The sequence below is a fragment of the Paroedura picta genome, chromosome 12 (genome assembly GCF_049243985.1).
Source record: "Paroedura picta isolate Pp20150507F chromosome 12, Ppicta_v3.0, whole genome shotgun sequence".
In the NCBI taxonomy this organism is placed as follows: domain Eukaryota; kingdom Metazoa; phylum Chordata; class Lepidosauria; order Squamata; family Gekkonidae; genus Paroedura; species Paroedura picta.
In genome coordinates, this window is record NC_135380.1 from 43,623,492 (window position 1) to 43,646,560 (window position 23,069).

The 23,069-nt window shown below is 47.8% G+C and overlaps 1 protein-coding gene across 4 annotated transcripts in view; it reads left to right on the top strand.

Moving 5' to 3' along the window:
- The first annotated feature begins 13,972 nt into the window (after positions 1-13,972).
- SEC16A (SEC16 homolog A, endoplasmic reticulum export factor) overlaps positions 13,973-23,069 on the top strand; it is a 55,512-nt gene continuing 46,415 nt past the window's right edge. For 3 of the 4 annotated variants that reach the window (XM_077306388.1, XM_077306390.1, XM_077306391.1), the window contains exons 1-4: positions 13,979-14,114; positions 16,489-20,191; positions 21,974-22,113; positions 22,774-22,862. In XM_077306388.1, the coding sequence (XP_077162503.1) occupies positions 16,556-20,191; positions 21,974-22,113; positions 22,774-22,862 (3,865 nt within the window). In that variant the 5' untranslated portion in view covers positions 13,979-14,114; positions 16,489-16,555. Of the gene's footprint in view, positions 14,115-16,488; positions 20,192-21,973; positions 22,114-22,773; positions 22,863-23,069 lie in introns of all 4 variants that reach the window. The other variant, XM_077306389.1, reaches the window with a different exon arrangement.

Sequence of the window (23,069 nt, forward strand, 5' to 3'; positions counted from 1 at the left end):
CCTTGTTATAGGAGCAATATCTGCAAGTAAAGCTCATGCACCAGTGTGTAATGGAATCCAAATGCACTTTGTTGCTTAAACTGTTTTTAATAGTATGGATGTTAGACGTCTTCCAATGTTGTAAACCACCCTGAGCTGGCTTGCCAGGAAGGGCAGTCATATAAATCCAAATATAAATAAATAAATCTACTTCAGTGGGGGAAATCATCACACCTCTGCTCGCTCAGATAGGGCTGTTCAAATAGAAGGCAGTGAGGAGCCCCCCCCCATTGCCTAAAGGGGCTCACTTGGCAGAGCAGCTGACAGTGGCCCTGTGCACGCCGCAGACTGCAACCCCAGCCTGGAAGCCTTGGGCCAGGAGTCAGAGCAGTTCCAGGTGTCCTGAGTCTCCTCTGGCTGGGACTTAGAGCCGTCTTTCACATCCTGGCACCATCAGGGTCATCTAATCCAACCCTCTGCACAACGCAGGAACTCACAACTACCTGCCCGACCACAGTGACCGAAATTTCATAGCCAAGTGATCCCCCTCACCAAAAATCTCCAGAATCCAGCCTAGTCTGAACAAAATTCACCTACCATCCCACGGTAGCAATCAGGAATTCCCCGGGAATGCAAGAAAGGGCCACAGGAGACAAACACTGGCACATCCCTTCCTGCCCACCCACTCACAATCTTCCTAAATTCATAAAATCAGCATTTCTGTCAGATGACTAGCCTCTGTTTACAAAGAAGAAGAACCCACCACTTCCCAAGGAAGCCTGTCCCACTGAGGGACCACTCTGTCAGGAACGTCTTCCGGATATTTAGCCAAAAATTATTTTGAATTAATTTTGACCCATTGATTCTGGTCCAACCCTCAGGGCAACTGAAAATAACTCTGCTCTATATTTTATATGACAGCCCTTCAAGTATTTGAAGATGGTTATCATATCATCTCTTAGTCTGCTTCTCTCCAGGATAAACAGACCAAGCTCCCTCAACCTTTCCTCATATGACTTGATCTCCAAACCCCTCACCATCTTCATAGCCCTCCTCCAGTGTCTCTACATTTCTTCAGTTTTGGTGCCCAAAACTGAACATAGTACTCCAAGTGAGGTCTTACCAGAGCAGAGTAAAGCAGTAACATCACCTCACATGATCTGGACACTACATTTCTTTTAATACAGCTCAAAATCCCATTTGGCTTTTTAGCCACTGAGTCACACTGGTGACATGTTCAGTGTCTGGTGTACTAAGACCCCCCAGATCCTTTTCACACATACTACTGGCAAGACAAGTTGCACCTATCCTATAGTGATGCATATGATTTTTCCTACCTAAATAGTTATGTTTATCAATATTGAAATTCATTTTAGCCCAGTTTTCTAGCCTGTCAAAGAACTCCTGTGCTCCCCAACATGTTAGGACTAGGAGACGCATTCTGGTAATTGGGGATTCCCTATTGAGGGGAGTGGAAGCCAAAGTGTGTCGACCAGACTCCTTGTCTCGGGAGGATTGCTGTCTACTTGGCACAGGAATCCAGGATGTCATGCAAAGGGTAGAAAGACTTGTAAAGCCCAAGGACAGATATCCCTTCCTGCTCATTCATGCAAGAACAAATGATATTGTCCAGTGCATATGAAGCATATGAAACAAGGCTACACGGCCTTGGGGGGGGGGGGAGCGAAGGACTTGGGAGCACAAGTTGCGTTTTTGTCAGTTCTTCCTGTTAATGGCCAAGGCTTAGGAAGGGACCCTTGCTGAAGGCTGCATAGCTGGGCGTGGCCATTGGTGACCAGCATCAGGCCCTCAAAGTGCTGCTGCAACGCTCTCTTAAACAAGTCCAAGTTTCCCAACTCGGGAGTCCCCATGATGTGGAGGTCTACCTGCCAGTCTGCTACCACTCCATCCTAGTAGGAACCCACATAGTCAATTTGAGCCTCTTCTGTCGCAAACAGTGCCCCACATTTGTCCACGAACGATGGAAGCATCGCAAAGTACACCAACTTCTCTGGAGTCCCTCAAAATGGCCCCAAAGTTTACCAAGCGGTGGAGGGACTGGTGCCGGGGCTGGAGGCACCCACAACTCCCCAGGCAGTGGAGCGGGGTGGGATATTTGGTGGATCTGTTGGGCTTGGTTTCTGAGGAGGGGTGGCTTCCATTAGCCCATGGAGCACCACTAACAGCATTTATTTACAGACCTCAACCTCTTTCCAGGGGCATGCTGTTTCCTGGTTCCCAGCTGTGCACGGTCAACCCACCGGTTTGTCCTGTGCTCCGCACTCAGGGTACAGTTTGGATAATGCTTCCGACGTCATGTGGTCAGCTCGAAGTCACAGCCCAAGCAGCAGGGGCCCCTCTCTGTGAGGGTGAGCCTGTCAGCCATAGCACCACCACCTCTGTCCACTTCCCAGTTCCCTGCAGGTTCCGGATGGTTGCTGCCACGATCTGTACAGCATCTGCGGTCTTCCACACAGACACTTCCTCCTGCTCCATATCAGTTCAGTCAGGTACTCCAGACTCCTCAGTGGACACACTGATGCAAACAGTGGCGTCTCGGGGTTACAAAAGTGAGTTTAAGCAATCTGTGAGGATTGCCCCCCATAAACAAGAACAAGACTTGTGATTGTAGAATCCGGCTTCTTTATTAGGTAGCATTGAAATAGCAACGGACATGCTCTTTGCTTGAACTGGAGATGGGCCTCAGCTCAGGTCCTATAATGCTTTGCCTTGAGTTGCAAATGATCACCACGGTAATGTTGGGGGTTGGTGGATTAGATCATAAGGGTTTGGCAGGGAATTGTTATGCGGCTGTGTTTGGTTGCTGTGACACAGTTTACTAATATAACAGGATTAACTTTTGGTTATATATACCTACGATGATAGTCAGTTCTTAGTCTGACGAAGAGTGCTTGCACTCGAAAGCTCACGTCCTGAATAAATCCTTGTTGGCCTTAATGGTGCTACTGGACTCTGGTTTTATTGTGCAACTTCAGACCAACACGGCTACTCATTTGAATAGATCACACATAGGGTGTGTGATGGGGACAGGTGCTGGGCTGGCCCGAAGGGATATGAATTACAAAAGGTGTGAGTGTCAAGGGAGCAAGGTAACTGACCGGGAGATGTGTGTAGAAATCCCAGTATTGAATGATTACCAGCTTACTCTAAACCAGGGGTAGTCCAACTGCAGCCCTCCAGATGTCCATGGACTACAATTCCCAGAAGCCCCTGCCAGCAAATGCTGGCAGGGGCTTCTGGGAATTGTAGTCCATGGACATCTGGAGGGCTGCAATTGGACTACCCCTGCTCTAAACAAAAGGGGTTTCCACCTTTCCGAAGCCAGTGATGAGATCAACACCCCCCCCAACACGCTCTTCACTTCTATCCCAAGCTAGCTCCATAGTATACATTGGAACCGTGCAAGAGGAAACAGGAACTGAGACAACTAGAGCAAGTTCAGCGGAAAACTTGTGACAAAGCCTCAAGAATGTCTTATGTGACAGGGGCCACAAAAAGAGACTACTCTGCAGCCTCTATTCCTCCACTAGCTCATGCGCAGAACCTAAGTTGATGAGGAAGAAACTGAAAGCTTTTATGAACGTGTCCAGAAAAAAATTGATCACACTGAACAAAATGTGCTGATAAGCAGAGGTGACTGAAACACAAATTAGGGAAGAAAGCAGATGCAAAATACTGTGGGAAGATTTGGGCTAAAAGCATGAAATAAAGCAAGAGTGACCCATAGAATTCTGTGAAGACAACAATTTTTCTTTTAATATATATATTTTTATTTTCATAAAGATAGAAATATAGAAATAAGACAAATAGTATAAGTTGTTAATATAAGAACAATAAAATATAGTCTTCATTTGTTACACTTAAACCCCCTCCATTAAGTGTCCCCTTTTAGTTAAGCTTTGAGTTTGGGCTGGGAGGCACTGTGGAGATATACTTAATAGCATAGATTCAGCTTACATAGGAAATCTAAGACCCCACATTAACTACACAATGGTATGAACTTTTGCCCAAAACTTATAAACTTTTTCACATTTCCACCACACTTAAAAAAAGAAACCTACTTTGTCACCACATTTCCAACATTAGTTAACATAGTTTTTAGCAATTTTAGCAATCACTTTTGGTGTCACATATCACCTATAAAACATTTTATACTTAACACAGTTGAAGAGCCTTCCTGAGAGATATTCAACACCATATTTTCAGGTTTGAATTAAATACTTAACATTGAACATTTCTTGTAGAACAGTATGAACTTTGGCCCTATAACAATACACTAATAAAGAAAAAAAGGGGGGGGAAACCACTTTATCATGACATTTCCAGCACTTACAATTATATTGCCTTAAAAGTGTACAGAAGAAGAATAAAGAAAAGATTTCAAACATCTTGTTCCCCCTTCGTTTTGCTTCTCCTTTCCCTTCCCCAGTCTTCTTAAGGGGGTCTCATATCGAGGCTTACTGCACCTTATTGTTCCCGTAGACTTATGTTCTGTCCAGTTAAACTTTGGCGTAGAAAGTGCTGTTGTTCCCGCAGAATATTCACCGATGAATCTTGAGGCAGTTGCACCCCCTGGACTCCGATCCAAAATGTATCAGTACAATTTTTTTTCCTGAGAATCTCCTTCAAATCGTTTACTTTCAAAAAAGATCCATATATATTTCGGATGATTCTTGTGTACTCTTGCTTTGAAATAGCTGTATGCCTTTTTTAAAAGGTTGTCCTTATCTGGGAAGTTATGTTTTCTGTGAGGCTCCAACATCCCCTTTTCCATCTCCAAAATTTCAGATTTCTCTTCTGCTGATGATTTCCAACCTTGTTTAGTGCTGTCATCAACCACTGTTATTGGTCCATCAATCCTGTTAAAAACTTCTTCCTTGCCGTCTTGGATCTCCTTGAAAATATTCTTAAGCAAACCTTCTGTAAATGCTTTCAAATCTTGGGTTAGTTTCTCTATTAGATGGGCTATTCTTTTTAACATAGGCATGTTTTAGGCTTATAAGTCAGCAGCCAAGCTCAGACAATATTGCAAATAGCCAGGAGAGGTCCTATACAGTCCTAGGCAAAAGCTAAAGTCTGTTTAGTCCTCCGATGTTCTTCAGTGTAGAATGAAAAAAAAAAAAAAACAGAAGACCAAAAATTAGCACGGAGATGAAAAACAGGGCAGTTCAGAACTAAAGCACTTTCAGCAAGTTGAATTTAGTATAGCCAAAAAAGGTGTCCTTTAAGAGCTGGTCGCGTATCAGAATTTCCTGGCACTAGTAAATGACGTCAGTGAAGCCAATAGTCTCGTCCTGGAGCAGAGTTCTCGTGAGATCTTCCCAATCACAGCTCTTATCTCCGGAAACCAAAACAACTGCTGTAGAAACTATTGCTAGTTAATCTAAGTCCTCTTCTGCTTAAGAAAATTAGCCTGCCCCATATCAAGGTGGCTACTCAGGCAGAGAGGGGGAGGGAAAGAGGGGGAGGGAAAGAGAGAGGCGAAAAGCAGATTACTTGCTGTTGTTTATAGAAGAGTTGATTAATGGCTTTCGTTGAGGCTGCCAGATGCTGTCCTCCACCCAGTCCACCGCATTCACTTGCAATAAATAAATCATAGAAGAGGGTTGAAGCAGTTTCTTTTAAGAGAGAGAGAAAGAAAAATAGTCCAAGAAAGAATATGGTGGTCGTCCTCTTGTCCTGAAACGCTGACAGCCTGTAATCCAGGGAGATAAACTCCCCAAAGGATTGGAGACAGCCCCAAGAGTTCACTAGGACTTCCTAGGTAGAAAAAATGAAGTGGGGTTTGCGTACCCCTCCTCTTTTCTGCCAATTGCTTCCACAATTTATTTATTTATTTATTTATTTATTTAGATTTATATACCGCCCTCCCTGAAGGCTCAGGGCGGTTTACATTAAAACTAATCAACGATACATGAAACAGTCTTCGTTAAAACATACATTAATAACAGTGGTTGTAACTATATAACAGAATAATGTAACAGTATAACAATATAATAAAATAATATAACGATGGAACGGTGCAATACCACAACAGGTCCAGAGTGCTCTGGTGGAGTTCTGGGAGGAAGGGGGGAAATGGGGGGAGGGGGGGAGCGGGGGAGCGGGGGCCCTTCATTCGCTGTTGGTTGTGCCTGGTCTCAACCAAATGCCTGGCGGAGGAGCTCCTTTTTGCAGGCCCTGCGGAACTGTTTAAGCTCCGTCAGGGCCCTGATCTCCTCCGGGAGCCCATTCCACCAGGTGGGGGCCAGAACAGAGAATGCTCTGGCCCTGGTCAAGACCAGGCGGACTTCTTTAGGGCCAGGGATCCTTAGCTGATTGGAGGCAGTAGAGCGTAGAGCTCTTTTGGGGGCATAGGCGGGGAGGCGGTCCCTCAGGTACACTGGGCCCTGACCGCGTATGGCCTTGAAGGTAATTACCAGAACCTTTAGTCTGATCCAGAATTCAACTGGTAACCACTGCAGTTGGTGGAGAATGGGCCGGATGTGGGACCTCCACGGTGTTGCTGTGAGGATCCTGGCCGCTGCGTTTTAGACCAGCTGTAGTTTCCGGGTCAAGGCTAAGGGCAGGCCTGCATAGAGCGAGTTACAGAAGTCCAGTCTAGAGGTGACCGTCGCATGGATCACTGTGGCTAGGTGTTCCGGGGCCAGGTAGGGCACTAGTAGTTTGGCTTGGCAGAGATGGTAAAATGCCAGCCGCGCTACCTTTGTGATCTGGGCTTCCATTGTAAGGGAAGTATCCAGAATCACGCCTAGGTTCCTGGCGGAGTGAGCCGTAGAGAGCTGTACTCCATCCAGGGCAGGCAGGCACGCTTCCTCGCATGGGCCCTTCCTACCCAGCCACAGGACCTCCGTCTTTGAAGGACTGAGCTTCAGACGACTCTGCTTCAGCCATCTCGTCACTGCTTCCAGGCAGCTGGCTAATGCTTCTGGGGGGGAGTCAGGGTGGCCATCCATCAGGAGGAAGAGCTGGGTGTCATCGGCATATTGATGACAACCCAGCCCAAACCTCCGTACCAGTTGTGCGAGAGGGCGCATAAAGATATTGAATAGGATAGGAGAGAGGACCGCTCCTTGTGGGACTCCACAAGTAAGTTGACGACGGTCTGATGTTTTGTCTCCAATTGCAACCCTCTGTCCACGATCCCGGAGGAAGGAGATCAGCCATTGGAGGGCTGTCTCTCGTATTCCGGCATCGGTGAGGCGGCGAGCTAGAAGCTCATGATCGACTGTGTCGAACGCTGCTGAGAGGTCTAGTAATATTAGCAGTGCCGACCCACCTCGGTCCAACTGGCTACGGAGGTCATCCGTCAGGGCGACTAGCGCTGTCTCTACCCCATGGCCAGGCCGGAAGCCTGACTGGGATATGTCTAGGACCGAAGCTTCTTCCAGGTACTCTGTTAGTTGGTTTGCGACAGCCCTTTCAATCATCTTCCCCAGAAACGCTAAATGCGAGACAGGTCGATAGTTGTTGGGCTCTCGCGGGTCTAAGGATGTTTTTTTCAGCAGTGGGCGTACCACAGCCTCTTTCAGTCCCTCCGGGAATTCTCCCATTGTGAGAGATAGATTGATTATCTCCCGGAGGGGGCCCTTATGTCCGCTGTTCTTAGGAGCCAGGATGGGCAAGGGTCTAGTGGGCATGTGGTTGGCCTCGCTGTTGCTAGTATCCTGTCCACTTCGGTCAGCGTGAGTCGTCTGAAGTTACTCAAGGTATTCTCCAAAGACGGCCAAGGGGCCTCTAGTTCACTTTCTGTATCTAAGGTTGGAGGGAGGTCATGGCGGAGTGTCGAGATTTTATCTGCAAAATGACTCGCAAATGCCTCACAGCTGATATCCAATTTGCTACTGTTTTGTTGCCCTTCAGCCAGGGCAGTAAGAGACCGAACTACCTTAAACAATTGAGCCGGGCGTGAGTCTGCGGATGCGATGGTAGCTGAGTAAAAATTGCGTTTCACTGACTTCACCGCCATCTCATAGGCCTTCATCTGCATTCTATAAGATGTTCTCGAGGCTTCGTCACGAGTCTCCCTCCAAACTCGCTCTAGCCGTCTCAGTTCCCGTTTCTTGTTGCGAAGCTCCTCGGTGTACCAAGGGGCCCGCTTGAGACGGGGCCGGAGAGGGCGTCGGGGGGCTATCTCATCAATGGCAGCCAGCAGTCTGTCATGCCAGTCGCTGACCAGGCCATTGAGAGAAGTGCCAGGAGGCATTGGCTCCCGCAGAGCGTTCAGGAATCCAATTGGATCCATAAGTCTCCGCGGGCGAGCTAAAATTTGCTCGGCGCCCAACTGAGGTGGGAGTGGTAGCCATAGCCGAGCCTTCAGGGCATAGTGGTCTGACCATGGCACGGCAGTTGCCGTGACCAGATCCACATTCAGACCTACGCTGAAAATAAGATCCAGGGTGTGACCTGCTTGGTGGGTGGGGCCAACAACAAACTGCGAGAGCCCTAGTGTCGCCATGGTTGACACTAGGTCCTGCCCAGTTCTAGAAGACGGCAGCTCAGCATGGACGTTAAAGTCCCCCAGGACTAATAGACTGGGAAACTGTAGCGTCCAGGCCGCCACCGCCTCTAGCAGGGCAGGCAGGGCATCTGGTGGTGCATTGGGCGCGCGGTACACTAACCAGATGGCAACGCTCTCGGTTGATCCCCATCCGAGGCCAACACATTCAATGCCTGGTATTGATGGCGCAGGAAGGGCCCTGAAGGAGAAAGCCTCTCGGATCAGGATTGCCACCCCTCCTCCCCGCCCCGCTGTCCGAGACTGGTGGAGGACAGAGAACCCGGCAGGGGCTAGATCTTTGAGGGCGACTGTTTCGCCTTTCCTGGTCCAGGTTTCTGTCACGAACGCCAGGTCCACTCTTTGCTCTGCAAAATAGTTTTGCAGGGTAGAGGTTTTGTTGTTTGATCCCTGTCAGGCTCCAGTGATTGCACTGCAATCCCCTCAGGACGATATCTTTAGCCACACCCTCAAGACAACAATTTCAGGCCATTTAACAGACAATTGTATACATGGATATCATTGGACAGCCGTTATAAAAATCAGATTATATAATAAAAAGTAGAACATGGATAAGCTCTATTCTTTCTGCTAAAATGCGACCAGGAGATGATTGTGGCAGTTACCATGAATTATTAATACAGAAAATTAGAATAAAGTTTAAGTAAAATGTTACTAACATTCATACCACCAAAATACAATATAAACAACACTCCTAAAGAATTTAAAGACAACATAAAGAACAGATTTGTATTATTAAGTTGAAGTGAACATCAAAAGAACTATATGTTGAAAACAGATATATTATAAAGGAAGAATGCACAAAGATTACTCCTGGAACCAAAGGAAATGGAAAACCTCAATGGATGACTGATGACACTCTTACAATTGCTGAAGATAGACAAGAAGAAAAAATAAAAAGTGACAGAAATAGAATCAGCATTAACTTGCAGAAGAGAGCTACTACAAGAAAAAACAACAAAAAAGGAATAAGAAATCTGTTCCACGAGATCCAAGAAATTAGAGGGAAATTTAAAGCAGTTACACATACTGAAAAATCAAAATAAAAATACATTAACAGGACAAAATAAATATGGGAACCATACACTGAAGAACTTTACAGAATATGTTAAAGGAAGACAGATTCCTTCCAAGAAGAATTTTTTTGAAGAACTTGCAGTTTTAGAAAATAAAGTGAAAGTGGTACTCAAAGCAACAGGAAGAGCAAGTCACTAGGAGACGGAATAGTAATAGAGCTATTTTATTTTATTTTTATTTTATTTATTATTATATTTATATACTTCCCTCCCCTGAGGTTCAAGGCAGTATACATAAAATGAGGAAACAATACAGATAACTCAGTTGTTATGAACAAACATTAACAATATAGTGATAACAGGAACAATATAATAGAAGAGGAGAACACTGATGAAGCATTAAATCAACTGTAGCATACTGACAGCCCCATGGATTGGACAGCCCCATTGGATTGGGAATATTTTCCATGGGAGAGAGGCTCGGGGGCCAATGGGAAGTGATTGGTTTAGGTCAACCTCAACCAAATGCCTAGTGCAGTGTTCCCCAACGCTTGGGCCGTGGCCCGGTAACAGACCGTGAAGCCCTCAGTACCGGGCTGTGGGGGAGGGAGACGCGGGTGCCGGCGCATAATAAGAAATACCAGGTGTTTGAGCTGGATTCTATAAAGTCTGCGGGTTCAGTGATCACAGACTTTAAATCTTCAGAACAGCTCTTTTTATTAAGCAACTCCAGCAACAGACTACAAATACTGAACAGAGAAAAACAGGCAGAGCCCTAGCAGAGCAATCCAATTGGCCCTAAGCAGACCAATCAGATTGGCTGTAAGTAGAGCAATCAGGTTCTTTTGATTGGTTAGTTCCTTGGCTGGCAGAAGCCCTCATTTGAATCAGTGGCCAAATACCCACAGACATAACACCCTCCCCCCTAAGATAGGCACCCACCAAGTTACAAAGTCCTCCAGGTATCTGGGTGCAGTACATAGCCTGGTGGAGCGCCTCAGTTCAGGAGCAGCCAGGGGAGACATCGGATCCGTCTCTTCTTGTGGTGATGTTGGAGGTGGTGTGGCCGGTGTCTCTGGCATCTCCTGGGATGTCTGCATCTCTGGTGCTGGTTCCGTGTTGTTCCCATGGGGCTGTCATCTGGCTCGCTGTCATCAGGTTCGGCCGGTGCATTGGTGAGTTGAGGTGTGGCCGTGTTGAGGGCAGGAAGGTGGTCCTGCAGCTGGTCAATGTGGCGATGTAGCAGGTTTCCACCCTTGGTCTGTACTTCATATGACACTGGTCCGGTTTTCCGCAGAATCATAGCCGAAATCCAGCTGGGACCCCCCGCATAGTTGAGGACGTAGACCTCGGCCCCACTTGCAAAGGAGCATGGGGTCTTATGGACCTCTCTGCCGGGAGGCCGGGTCATGGTGAGGTCCGGGTTCAAATGGTCAAGGATAGAAGTAAGGCGACGTCCCATTAAGAAGAAGAAGAGTTGGTTCTTATATGCCGCTTTTCCCTACCCAAAGGAGGCTCAAAGCAGCTTACAGTTGCCTTCACACTCTTCTCCCCACAACAGACACCCTGTGGGGTGGGTGAGGCTGAGAGAGCCCTGATATTACTGCTCGGTCAGAGCAGTTTTATCAGTGCCGTGGCGAGCCCAAGGTCAACCAGCTGGTTGCATGTGGGGGAGGGCAGAATCGAATCTGGCATGCCAGATTAGAAGTCCGCCCTCCTAACCACTACACCAAACTGGCTCTAAGTTCAGCTGGGCTTCAGCCAGTGGCCAACGATGGGGTGCTGTGCTGGTGGAACAGCCACTCTGCTAGTTTCTGATGCCAGCATCCATGCACTATCCTTTGGAGTGAGTCTTAGGTTGACCACACCATCTGTTCAGCCTGTCCATTGGTGGACTGATGGAATGGGGCGGAAGTAATGTGCCGGATCAGCAGACTCACAGTGAAGGCACAGATTTCCTCAGAGACAAACTGTGCCCTGTTGTCTGATACCAGTGTGTCCGGCAGTGACCTCAGGACGTTGATGACAGTCTTGGAAGGCATCGAGGACAAGGGAGCCACTTCAATCCACTTTGAATATGAGTCCACAACTAGCAGGAACATTTGACCCTGGAAAGGTCTGGCAAATTCCAGGTGAACCCGTGACCATGGGGTGCTAGTCAACTCCCATGCCTGTATTGGAGCCTGCGGCAATACTGGGTGATTTTCCTGGCATGTGCCACAGAGCTTGACCCAGTTTGCTATGTCCTTGTTGATGCCCAGCCACCACATGTAGCTGTGTGCCAGAGCCCCCTTGTGGACAATTCCAGGGTGGCTGGTGTGCAAAGCTGCCAACCACGGAGATTGCAGTTTAGGAGGCACCACTAGGCGATTCCCCCACAGTAGGCATAGGCATCCCTTGTGGGCAGACAGTTCATGCTGCCTTATGGTGAATGGGTCAAAAACAGCCGAAGGTGTGTCCTTCGGCCGCTCCCACTACACCAAGTTCAAGACATGGCTGACAATCCTGTCCCGGACAGATGCAGCGGAGATGTCAGAGACATGAAGGGGAGGATCCAGTAGCTCCTCCAGCAGCAGGGTGCAATACACAGGTGAGGAGTCAGCGTCAATCCCTGGGAGTGGCAGGCGACTGATTTGAGGCGTCTGCTTGTCCGGGGAAAAGAGTCCGCGTAGCGGCTTATTCCTTGTCTGTAAAGACAAGGAATGGAATGCCAAGCAAAAAATAATGGGATTTTTTCACGATGGCCAGTTGCACTCAGGAGCTGATAATGTGCGGGAATAGAAGGTGATGGGTGCTTACCAACCGTCAGGAGACCAATGAATCAGAATGGCCCCAATGCCATAGGGTGAGGCATCACATGCCAAGGTCAGCGGGAGGGCCTCCAAGTAGCGCACCAAGACGCTGTCTGATGATAGGAGGCGTCTGGTGGCCTCGAACACAGCGGTCCAGGAACAAGGCTTGCTTTTGTCCAGCAAACGGTGCAGTGGTTCTGCCACAGATGCCTTGTTTGGCAGGAATGCATAATAAAAGTTCAGGAGCCTGAGGAAAGCCTGTAGCTTAGTTCGTGAACAAGGCACGGGAGCTTGCTTGATTGCCTGGACCTTGGATGGTGTGGGGTGGATACTTGATGTGTCCAACAGGAACCCCAGGAATTCAACTGCTGGAACACCCAGTTGACATTTCTCCTTCTTGACTCTGAGACCTGAAACATGGAACTTGGACAGGATGGACCGGAGCCAGGAAGCCAGCTCTTCTTCCGATGACCTGCACATCAGCACAAATAAGGAACTACCCAGGGCAGCCCTTGCAGGAGGTCCTCCAACAAGTTTTGGAAGATGCTGTGCTGACCCCAAACTGTAACCGCTTGACCCGGAATGCGCCCCGATGCATCTGCAGCAGTCTCGCTGACTGGAAATTGTTGGTATGCCTGGGCTAGGTCAAGCTTTGCAAAGACCTCGCCTCCTGCGAACGACAAGAACCGGGTATGCATACTGTAGGGCAGGGGTAGTCAACCTGTGGTCCTCCAGATGAGCATGGACTACAATTCCCATGAGCCCCTGCCAGCGTTTGCTGGCAGGGGCTCATGGGAATTGTAGTCCATGGACATCTGGAGGACCACAGGTTGACTACCTGTGCTGTAGGGCCTTGTTGATGTGCATTTGAAATCTGTGCAAATGTTATGATAGGAGTTTCCCATTTGGCACCTTTCAGGCAGCCAGCTGCTGCCTCTGATTGACTCTAAACAGAGCAATTCAATTGGCCCTAAACAGATTGATCAGGTTCCTTTGAGTGGTTAGTTCCTTGGCTGGCCGAAGCCCTCATTTGCATCAGTGGCCAAATGCCCACAGACAAAACAGATGTAGAAAAAGAAGAGGCACTAGAGATCATATTGTAAATTTAATCCTAGAATCATAGAGTTGGAAGGGGCCATACAGGCCATCTAGTCCAACCCCCTGCTCAACGCAGGGTCAGCCCTAACCATCCTAAACCAATTTACATTGGTTACTGGTACATATGAGAGAATTTTATAGATTACAGCAAAACTTTTCACTGCGTAAGTAATGAAATCATACACTTGATTTTGAAACAACATTGCACCCCAACTTCTGATTGTTTTGAAATGCAACCGAGGCTTCTACCAAGACACAATATGGAGAAACAGAGTGGTTTCCAGTTCGTGAGGTTTTCAGGCAAGGATCTATTTTTTTCTCCCTCTTTGTTCAATCTATATGCAGAACCCACCACAAGAAGAAACGGATTAGATTTAGACCGGGGACTGGAAATTGATGGGAGGAACATGAACAGCGGGGGCGGAGCTCGGAGCCTTCGGATCGGTCCTCCCCGCTAGGGGGCGCCGCCGCCTCTGCACTTGGGAGCCGGAAATGTTGGCTTCGGACAGGATGACGACGGAAAGCGAACGGCGTGCGTACTGTCGTCACCGCGCACGGGGGCGAACGTGACACGTCGGCGCCGCCGCCGCCAGAGCCGGATGTTTCAAGATGGCGGCTGCGGGTCTTGCTCTGACGGGGATCGTCGTCGCCACCCGTGGGCGCCGCTGAGGGGACGCGCGAGGCAGGCAGGTGCTGTCCGGAGCCGGGGAGGCCCTCCATGTCCCGGGCCGCTCGCGGAGGCGGAGGCGGGCGCGGTCGGAGCGGTCCCGGCCTAAGCGAGCCGGCTGCTTCGGCCTCGTTCGCTGCAGCGCGCGGAGGAGGCGCCGCGGGGCCTTCGCTCCGTCGCTCGGGCAGGCGCAGAGCAGCCTTGCCTTACCTTGCCGGGCCCGTCCCGCCGCGGACGCCGTGCTCAAGCCGCCCCCGGTCTCCCGAGCCGTCTTGCTGCGGCGGGGCGGAGTTGGGGGCTGGTGGGAGCAGGGGCGGCAGCTGAAGCCCGCCTGGGCTGGAGGGTCCTCCGCGGCTGCTCTCCGCGGGCCCGTCGCCTCCAGGCTTCAGTCGGTGTTGCAGCTGCTGTCAGAGCAGGAGGCAGGGGCGCTCGACCGCTTCCGCCGCACCGAACTCGCTGGCACACAGACACGTGATCACGAGGCAGTGCCCTGTCCCTTTAATAGGGGCTTGCATGTGAGAATGAGACGCTTAATGCCATCCAGGCAAATTAGGTCTTATTAAGGCGGTTAAAGGGATATTTTTTTCTGCAGATGGTTGACAACCCTAAACACGATCTACCCAGTCCCAGTGTGACATGCTAAACATTATAAATACCACTTGTGCCTCCCCCCCCCCCGGAGGTTGTTACTGTTTTATTGTGCATCTTATTGTATTTAATGTTGTTAGCTACCGCAAGCTAACTGGGTAGGAGCAGTCAAATAATTTAATTAATATATATATAAAATAAAATGACATGCAGGGATTCTGGGTTGTAAATGATCATGAAGCTGGCAGAAATTCTACAGACAATGCTAGTATGCAAAACTGTTGTGTTCCTGAATGGAACAGTGAAATGGGATAGTTGTCACTTTTTCAAGCTGTGTAGGAAAGGAAGAGCGCATGCATGGAGCTTGGTCACGATGGGTGCAGAACTATTTGATTAGAAACTACTGGACTGTTGGGTTCACAACTGGACACTAGTTCAGGCCAGAGCGCCATCTGGTTTAGCATCCCTCGGCACATGGGGACCAGAAAAGTTTACAAGCAGAGCACAGTGGCTGTGGCTGCCCCTCAGTGGGTTTCTGCTGTAAACATCCCAATGCAAAAACTGGTAAATAGCTCTTATTAGGATCAGCCAAAGCTTTTGAGTTTTGGGTGGAGGACATCTTCCAGGAACTTGGAGTGTCCATTTAATTGTATGATGTAGTGCTTTTGTTGGTTCTGAATGCTTCTGTCCTTTAACTATGTTGGTTGCCTCCAAGTTGTGAGAAGGAGAAAATGTTTTATCTCCCTGCCCCCATATTTAGCATCATGTTTTCCCTTTTGAAAGAAAGTGCCCAGTCCCTGATTGTTTTTCTAAAGGGAGGGGAGCATTCTTAAATAGAGGCTACCCTTTCCCCCTGGTATTTCTAGGACTCCATGTCTTCAATAACAACCCATGCTGAGTGGCTCTCCCCCAGATTATTCTGATCCTGGGATTAAGTCAAGTTTATTTAGATGGTCACAGACCAGACAGCAGCTAAAACTTTAAATCTTTTAGACAATATAAAAATTAATATTTTCAATGAAATGAACTAAAAGGACATGGTAACTATTACCATGTCCTTTTAGTTCATTTCATTGAAAACCACTATGGTTGTGTTTTATCTGTCTGACGGGCTTGATTCATGTGGGCACAGAATTTTGCTATTTGGAATTAAACTTTTTCAGCCAGGGTTTTGTGAAACCAGGGGGTTTCATGACTGCCCTGAAAGGGTTTCCTGAATTGGGTGGGTATTAATTAATTTTAATATATTTTAAAACTTTGTTAAATTTATCAGGTTATAAGACCATTTATGGTCATGTTGACCCACCCCTCCCAGAATGGCCGATGGGCCTAGAGGAGGTGGGAAGGGGAAGGGACCCTTTGTGGGTGGGAACGCAGCTATGCTTCCCAACCATATTGTGCATGATTTTCCACTTCTGGGGTTTCTCAAAGTCAAAGTCTGAAGAATGTTTCAGGGGTTTCTCAATGGTAAAAAAGTTGAGAAAGGCTGGCTTAGGCATTTTCCCTGTAACCTTTAGGATTTGGCTACCATCAGATATGGAATGTGGGGCTGTATGGACCTGTGGTGCAAGCCCAGCAGTATTGCTTTTAATTTCTGTTTCTGTCTTTCATGTTGAAGCATCATGATAGAGTAAATTTAAAGTCCTCCTTTTAGAGACTAAAAAGCCCTTTTGTTGATTTAGTGGTTGTGCTCTCAGTGCATGTTAGGGAAAAAAATTTTCTAAGATGTTGCATGAATTGTTCAGATGCCTAACTTGCCTGTCTGGTGAGAGGCAGGTTTCTTAGCCTGTGTTTCTTCTTATTTTACAGTGTGCAAGAAGGTAGGGCAGTGCCACAGGAACACTCACCAGTGTTTGATTTTTGCTGGCAGTTGGTCATGCAGCGTCCACCACAGGCAGTTCCTGCAGTGGCAGGTTGCCCACCACCTCTAGCAACCCCACGGAACATGTACTGGCGAAATGGCCCCTTTGGCAAACAGGCAAATGCACAGATGTCGATGGCAGCCGCTCCAGTGCAACCTGTGACGGACCCATTTGCTTTTGGTAGGCAAGCACTGAAGGACTCTCTGCCAGGCAGTGTTTCAAAAGGCAACCCATCTGCAACGCAAGGCTTTTCTCCAGTGATGTTTCCTCCACCAGCTGCTATTTATCCTCCCTACCGACATGCTGGGGACAGTTCTCATGAACCGCAGCCTTTATTACCAGCACCTGTCTCTCATTCTGGATCGACCAGCACATTTTCGGATGCCGTACCCCCTGCACCTTCAGTACCTGCACATGTTCCAAATAATACTACTGGAATTCATCCAAATCTAGAATATAATGAACACAACCCTTTAGGTTGCTCTCATTCTATGGGAATCACTTGTGAAAATCCTGTTGGTGAGCACCAGGGTTTGGCCTGTATGCCAGATAGGCTTCCAAGTGAACAAGATATTAGCAGAAACCCTACCAACCCATCCTTGCCATTCTTCACTTTTGCTCAACAAACTGGGATGCAGTGGAAGCCTGCCCAAGATAGCTTACAAGGTCAGACTTGTTCTCCCTGCCCAGAGCCACCCTCCCAAAATGCATTTTATCCTGTTACTCAGTCTGCTTATGGTGTTTCCCAAACAAGTCCACATACTGTTCCCCAGCAGAGTCCTCCACAGCAGCCTGTTGTTCAAAATGCCATGCAGGCACCATTGATGTTTGATGCATCTGGCATGATGTGCACTCAGAGCAGCACACAAAATACCAGCTGGCAGAGTATGAGAGCAGCCAGTCCTTGGCAAGGGCAGTTTCCTCAAGAACACTTTTATTTACAACCACTTGAATCAAGCTGTGATGCTGGTCATCCCACCATTCAGGAAAACAGCCCCTCGGCCCAACCTCAATATGCTTCTGAAACCAGAAGCGGGCAGTATGCAACTGATGCAGATTCAGGGAGGATTTCCATGTTTTTCAAAGGAGATGAGACTGAAAATGAGGAGATACTTTCATCAGAAAGAAACAGTGAGGCTGCCAAAGCTGACTTTGAGTCTGTTCAGCAGACTGTAGGACATACATATTACCAGCCACTGCATGCACAGCGAACCTTGGCAACTGCTTTCCCTCAAACACAAGCACGTGTTAATACTTCTGCTGAAACTGTACAAAAGGGGATGGATGTCCAGCATTCAGCCAGAGCTACATGTCAGCCACGTGACATCCAGGGCAATAAAAACCCTGACTATGTCAGCAAAATCAAAGCTGGCCTTACTGAAGGTCATTGCCATACTGGGCAATATGAAAATGTTGAAAATCTGGAGTGTATTCAGAATCAAGAAGTTTTGCCGAGTGAAGTGCAGAGGCAGAATTGTTCATCGCCAGGTTCAGCTTCTGATTTATGCAAATATGCTTCGCTGGGGCCACTGCTTCCAAAGAACAGCAATGCCAGCCATGCAGAAGGAGGACCAAACCTAGAAGCCCCCGATTCATTGCCTCAACCTGTCCGACCTGAGAGTAGCTCTTCCAACTATAGTAATCTGAGTCATCGGAGTCTGTCTAGCTCCACGCGGCCAAGAGAGCTGGGCACCTTCATTCAGCAAGAAAGTGGGAAGCCTGCTGAGGATTCTGCAGCAGGTTTCTTTAAACAGATAGATTCTTCTCCTTTGGAAGCAAATGCAAGTGAACAGAATCAGAGTAAAAATTTCTGCGGCAGTCTTCCTCAGGTGCCAATGCCAAGTCCCCCCAAACCAATGGGAGTGTTTCAGACAAGTGTAAACAGTTCGTTTGAGCCAGTCAGGTCTCACAGTTATGGAGTAAAACCCCTAGAGGTGGATCAGGCCAAGATGGTGGTTGAGTTGAGGGAGAATTGCCCAAACCAAAGGATTACCAAGCAGAGTCCAGCCATTCCTGTCATATCCCCAGGTAACCTTGAACAACCACCAGACAATTTGGAAACCATTTTCATGCCCTCGCAGGCTCAAGCTTTACCCCTGACAGTTGCTGGTGATTCTGGAAAAGTGTCTGTGGTGGAAAATTCACAGTCCATACCAGAAAAGAAGCCATTGGCCAGAGCTCCAGGGGTCACTAAAACATGTGAGAGCCCAGCAACAACACTGTGGGCACCCAATGAATTGCCTGACTTTGGGGGCAATGTGCTTCTTGCCCCGGCTGCCCCTGCAGTGCACGTGCCAGCCAAGCAGACGGTTCAGGTGGTTCAGCCCCCTGATGAGGGGTTGCCTGGTCAGCAGCCTAGTAAACCTGGACTGGTTCACCCTTCATCACAGACTGGCAATACGTCTTCTGAAAACCTGGAAAATCCTCCTAAAATGGGGGATGATGAGGCCCCCCATTCTCAGGCAAGCTCAGGCTATGCCAGCCTCCTTTCTTCCCCACCTACTGAGACGCTGCAAAACCAACCTATCTTGATTGCTCAGCCAAATCAAAGCTACAGCTTGACACAGCCAGTTAACTTCTCTCTTGCAAATAATCTGAACAAGAATGAAAAAAATCATTTAGCCAAAGATTCTGGAATTAGTACTAAGCCTTTACTTGGTGCACATGGTAGCAGCAACCCTTCTGGAGACAACATGCCATTATATAGCTTGCAGTCCGGTCCTGTTTCTACTTTAACTAATCCTAATTTATTAAAAGACCCTCCCACTTCCTCTGAAATGACTTCAGATAAATCTGCAACCTTTCTGGGACAGTCTGCCTCTCAAGTCCCACTCAACTTGGCTTCGGAAGATACACAGGCAGTCAGTTTAGAAGGGTTTTCTCCTGAATTCACTAGAAAGCCTGGGACAAACCTCTCTGGTTCCTGCAGCAATACAAGTGCAGTGTTGGCTTCTACAGTAGGTACCACAATGCCTCCTAATGGCAGTCCTGCAAGATCCCAGAATGGTTCCAGTAGTCAGGAGCCTACCAGAGCACTTGATTTTACAGTAGCAAAGACCCTGGAGCAGAGCAGTGTGAACAGTGGTACCCAAGTGCAAACTCAGTTGCTTTCTGGAGGCCTGGGAATGCCTCAGCCAGAATTGGGGGGCCAGCAGCATTTCTATCCACAGGTAATGCAAGACATGCAGCTTCTAGCACCCTTGGATAGAGCCACACCCTCACAGCAGCAGCAAGTACAGACTGCTTCAGCATCGTTGCCCTCTAGACATTCCTCAGTTCCGGCAGGAAATAGTCCTGCCCAGGCACCAACCAACAGGTCTTGCCTGCCGGGTCCCCTGGAAGAGAGCTCCGTACATCTGCCCACAAGCCATGGTCAGCCTGTTGCTCATAACAGACAGGCCACATTGGGTCAGCCTTTGAGTGCTGCAGCTACAACGAGCCTGCCCTCTGCCTTGACATCCATTGGCAGCAGCCAGCCAGCTGGAGCTCCCTCTCACCAAGACCAGCAGCACCTTCCACCTTCTCAGACAGCATCTGGTCCATCTGCAGTCCCTTACTACTACTACAGACATCCATACGAAGCCTACCCACCTCAGTATCAGCCACCTTATCCTCCTGCTGACCCTAGGACCACTCATCTGTACTACCAGGTAGAATTGAATTTGTACTCAGTTTTTCTTCCTCATGACTGCAGATGAGAGGCTGGGTAGGGTTGGGTTAATGGCAAAGAATGAAGAAAATGGAGGGTGGGGTTGCTTTTTTGTTTCATATTTGGGATGTATGAATTTGCCATATTTGGTATTGTGGGTGGGATTTTCTCCACGTAATCTTGATTGTGGGGTGGGGGTCTCCCAGCATAATGTTGGGTTGGGTTAGCACACGTCTTTTGATGCTGAACTCATACAGGGAAGAGGGCTCTGTTCCCACTTTGTGTTCTTTTTGGTGGAGACTGTGCCCTGCATGTGGAAAATCTCAAGTTCAGCATCACCAGTTAAAACACTCAGGTAGTATGAATGGCCTCAGAACCAGGAGAGAGCCAGTCCATGTAGACCAGAGGTAGTCAAACTGCGGCCCTCCAGATGTCCTCCAGCATTTGCTGGCAGGGGCTCCTGGGAATTGTAGTCCATGGACATCTGGAGGGCTGCAGTTTGATTACCCCTGATGTAGACAATCACTTGGTAAACTAGAGGTCTATCTCGGTGTAAAGCAGTGTGTTCCTGAGCCCCTTGGAAGCTGCTGCTGGATGAGGTGGACACTTGGCCTGATCCAGCAGGGTTCCTCTGATGGATGTACTTGAGTTGCCGCTTCATGGGTCCCTCTGATGGCCCTAAATTTGTCTTATGTGATAAGATCTTTAGGAGGATTTGGGGAGCATTTTTCTTGTTATTTGAATTCATTTTAGCCCTTTGATTCTGTAATTAACAAGTCTACAGCTGTCCACTAATTAAAGAAGTTGTAACTAATACACTAATTCAGCGGTCCCCAACCTTTCTGAGGTCAGGGACCACCTCCGGGGGTGAGGGGAGAGCCGACGGCCCAGGTGCCGCGCATATGCGCGGCAGCGGCATGCAAACACACATGCGCAGTTGCCGCGCATTTGCCACCAGGTGGCGCTAATGCACATGCGTGTTTGCGTCGCCGTCGTGCCAGCAGCCACGCCTGCCTCTTCCCTTCCTTCTCGCTGTGCTGGGGGAGGCCGGTGTGGCTGCCGGGGGCCTGGTACCGTGGCCTTCGCGGCCCGATGGGAGAATTTAAATTCATATATTTTCAAAATCCCAACATTGGTGTCTTTGAAAGAATTTACAGCTAAAGGTGTCATTCATTTTCAAGAGGAAAAGCCATTTGTGTGTGTGTGTTTTAACTCTGCCGGAAAATGGCTCTTCCCCCACACGCTCTTAATGTTCAGTCCTTTACAGAGAAGTTATTCATCTAAATTAGTTGGCATAACCTGCAACTAGAATTTTGTGTCCTGAAAAAAAATTCTGATGAAAGTGATTTTTGTTTCTATAGCTATATGTTTTGTTTTTAAGCTATATGTTCATACATTTGGTGCAATATTTTTATGCATATAAAAAGAATATTTCAGCTGTGGCAACTTTCAAAGGCTACAGTTTCCAGGCAATGGTTCCAGAATTGACACCTTGTTGAGGTTAAACTGCAGGTGACCTCATGTTTAATTCTACTGGTTTGCCAGGCCCATTCTGGTCAGTCCAATGTTTCATTTTCCCAGTTAAGAAAATGACAGTGCAAAAACAATTCCTTGCCCTGAGTTTGCTTTAAATTTGGATTTGTTTGTGGATTCAAGAGGAAACTCAGGATTGACCGGGAGCCTCTCAAATTTTGATGCTGGACAGGTGCAAGTATAATGAGATACTGAGGATATGTGGTAGGCTGATTGTTAGGAAGAGTCATGCAAATTCTCTTTCTCCTAGGACGATGCCTATGGCCGTTATGACCGGGCTTTCTGGCAGTATGACAGTGCAGCCTACAGGGATCCTGGAAGCTATCGATATGCGGAACCTGAACGGCCCAATTCCAGAGCCAGCCACACCTCAGACAGGCCTTCTTCCAGGTGTGCAGAGCAAATTTCTTCTGCAGGGCAGTTGACTGATTTGCAACTTGATGTCCCATTTGAAGGACACAGAGGGGCCCTTTCCCTCCCTCCACTGATTTTTTTAAATAGTTGACTGAGGTTCAGAATGCTGCAACTACAGACTTGGATCAAATGAACCAGAATTCTGGTTTGGATCAGGAGGGGGAGGCAAGAAAGTCATGCTCCGCAGGCAGAGATCCTTCCATTCATAGAGATACCTTATTGACTCGAAGCATTGCTTCCCTTCCCTTTCTGTTGTTTGCGGTGGTTAAGGTTCCCATCACACAGAAGTAAGACAGTAATATTCACAGTGTATGGGTTTTTTTGTCGAACTGTGGACAGAAAAGAGAAATATTGGTATGGGTAAGATTAAGGTCAAGAAAAGAGTCAATAATTAGGGACTCTGGTCAAGAGGGCCAAGGCAGAAGTACAGGGACATTTATCATCCAGTTGTTTTATGTGGTTGTGATAAAGTATGGCACTCATAGTAACAGCAGCAAAAACAGTAATCATCTGTACTGTCTTCTAAGAAATAGCCAGTCCACAGCCTCCAGTGACTCTAATCTCTAGCTGTTTTTCAGTAGAGCATAGACCTTTAGGTTTCTCTCATTTAAAAAAAAATGTCTCTCTCTTTTCTAGGCAGGGGTATCCAGATGACTATTATAACTCCAAAGGTGGATGGAACAATTACTATGCTGATTATTATGCAAATCCATATGATTATGAAGGTAGGAGATACCAGTGGTCTTTTTTCCTCCATCAGAAGACATTCAGATAAAAGGATGAAGCAGATTTTAATGAGTTCCCAGAGCACATGTCTGCTTAATTCTAACCATCTCTTACTGGATTAATTTCTGACTAACAGGTGGAGGTTAGGGGTGTGCATTTGGCACAAGCCAAAAAAATTCAGCTAGATACTGAATATCAGTATACTG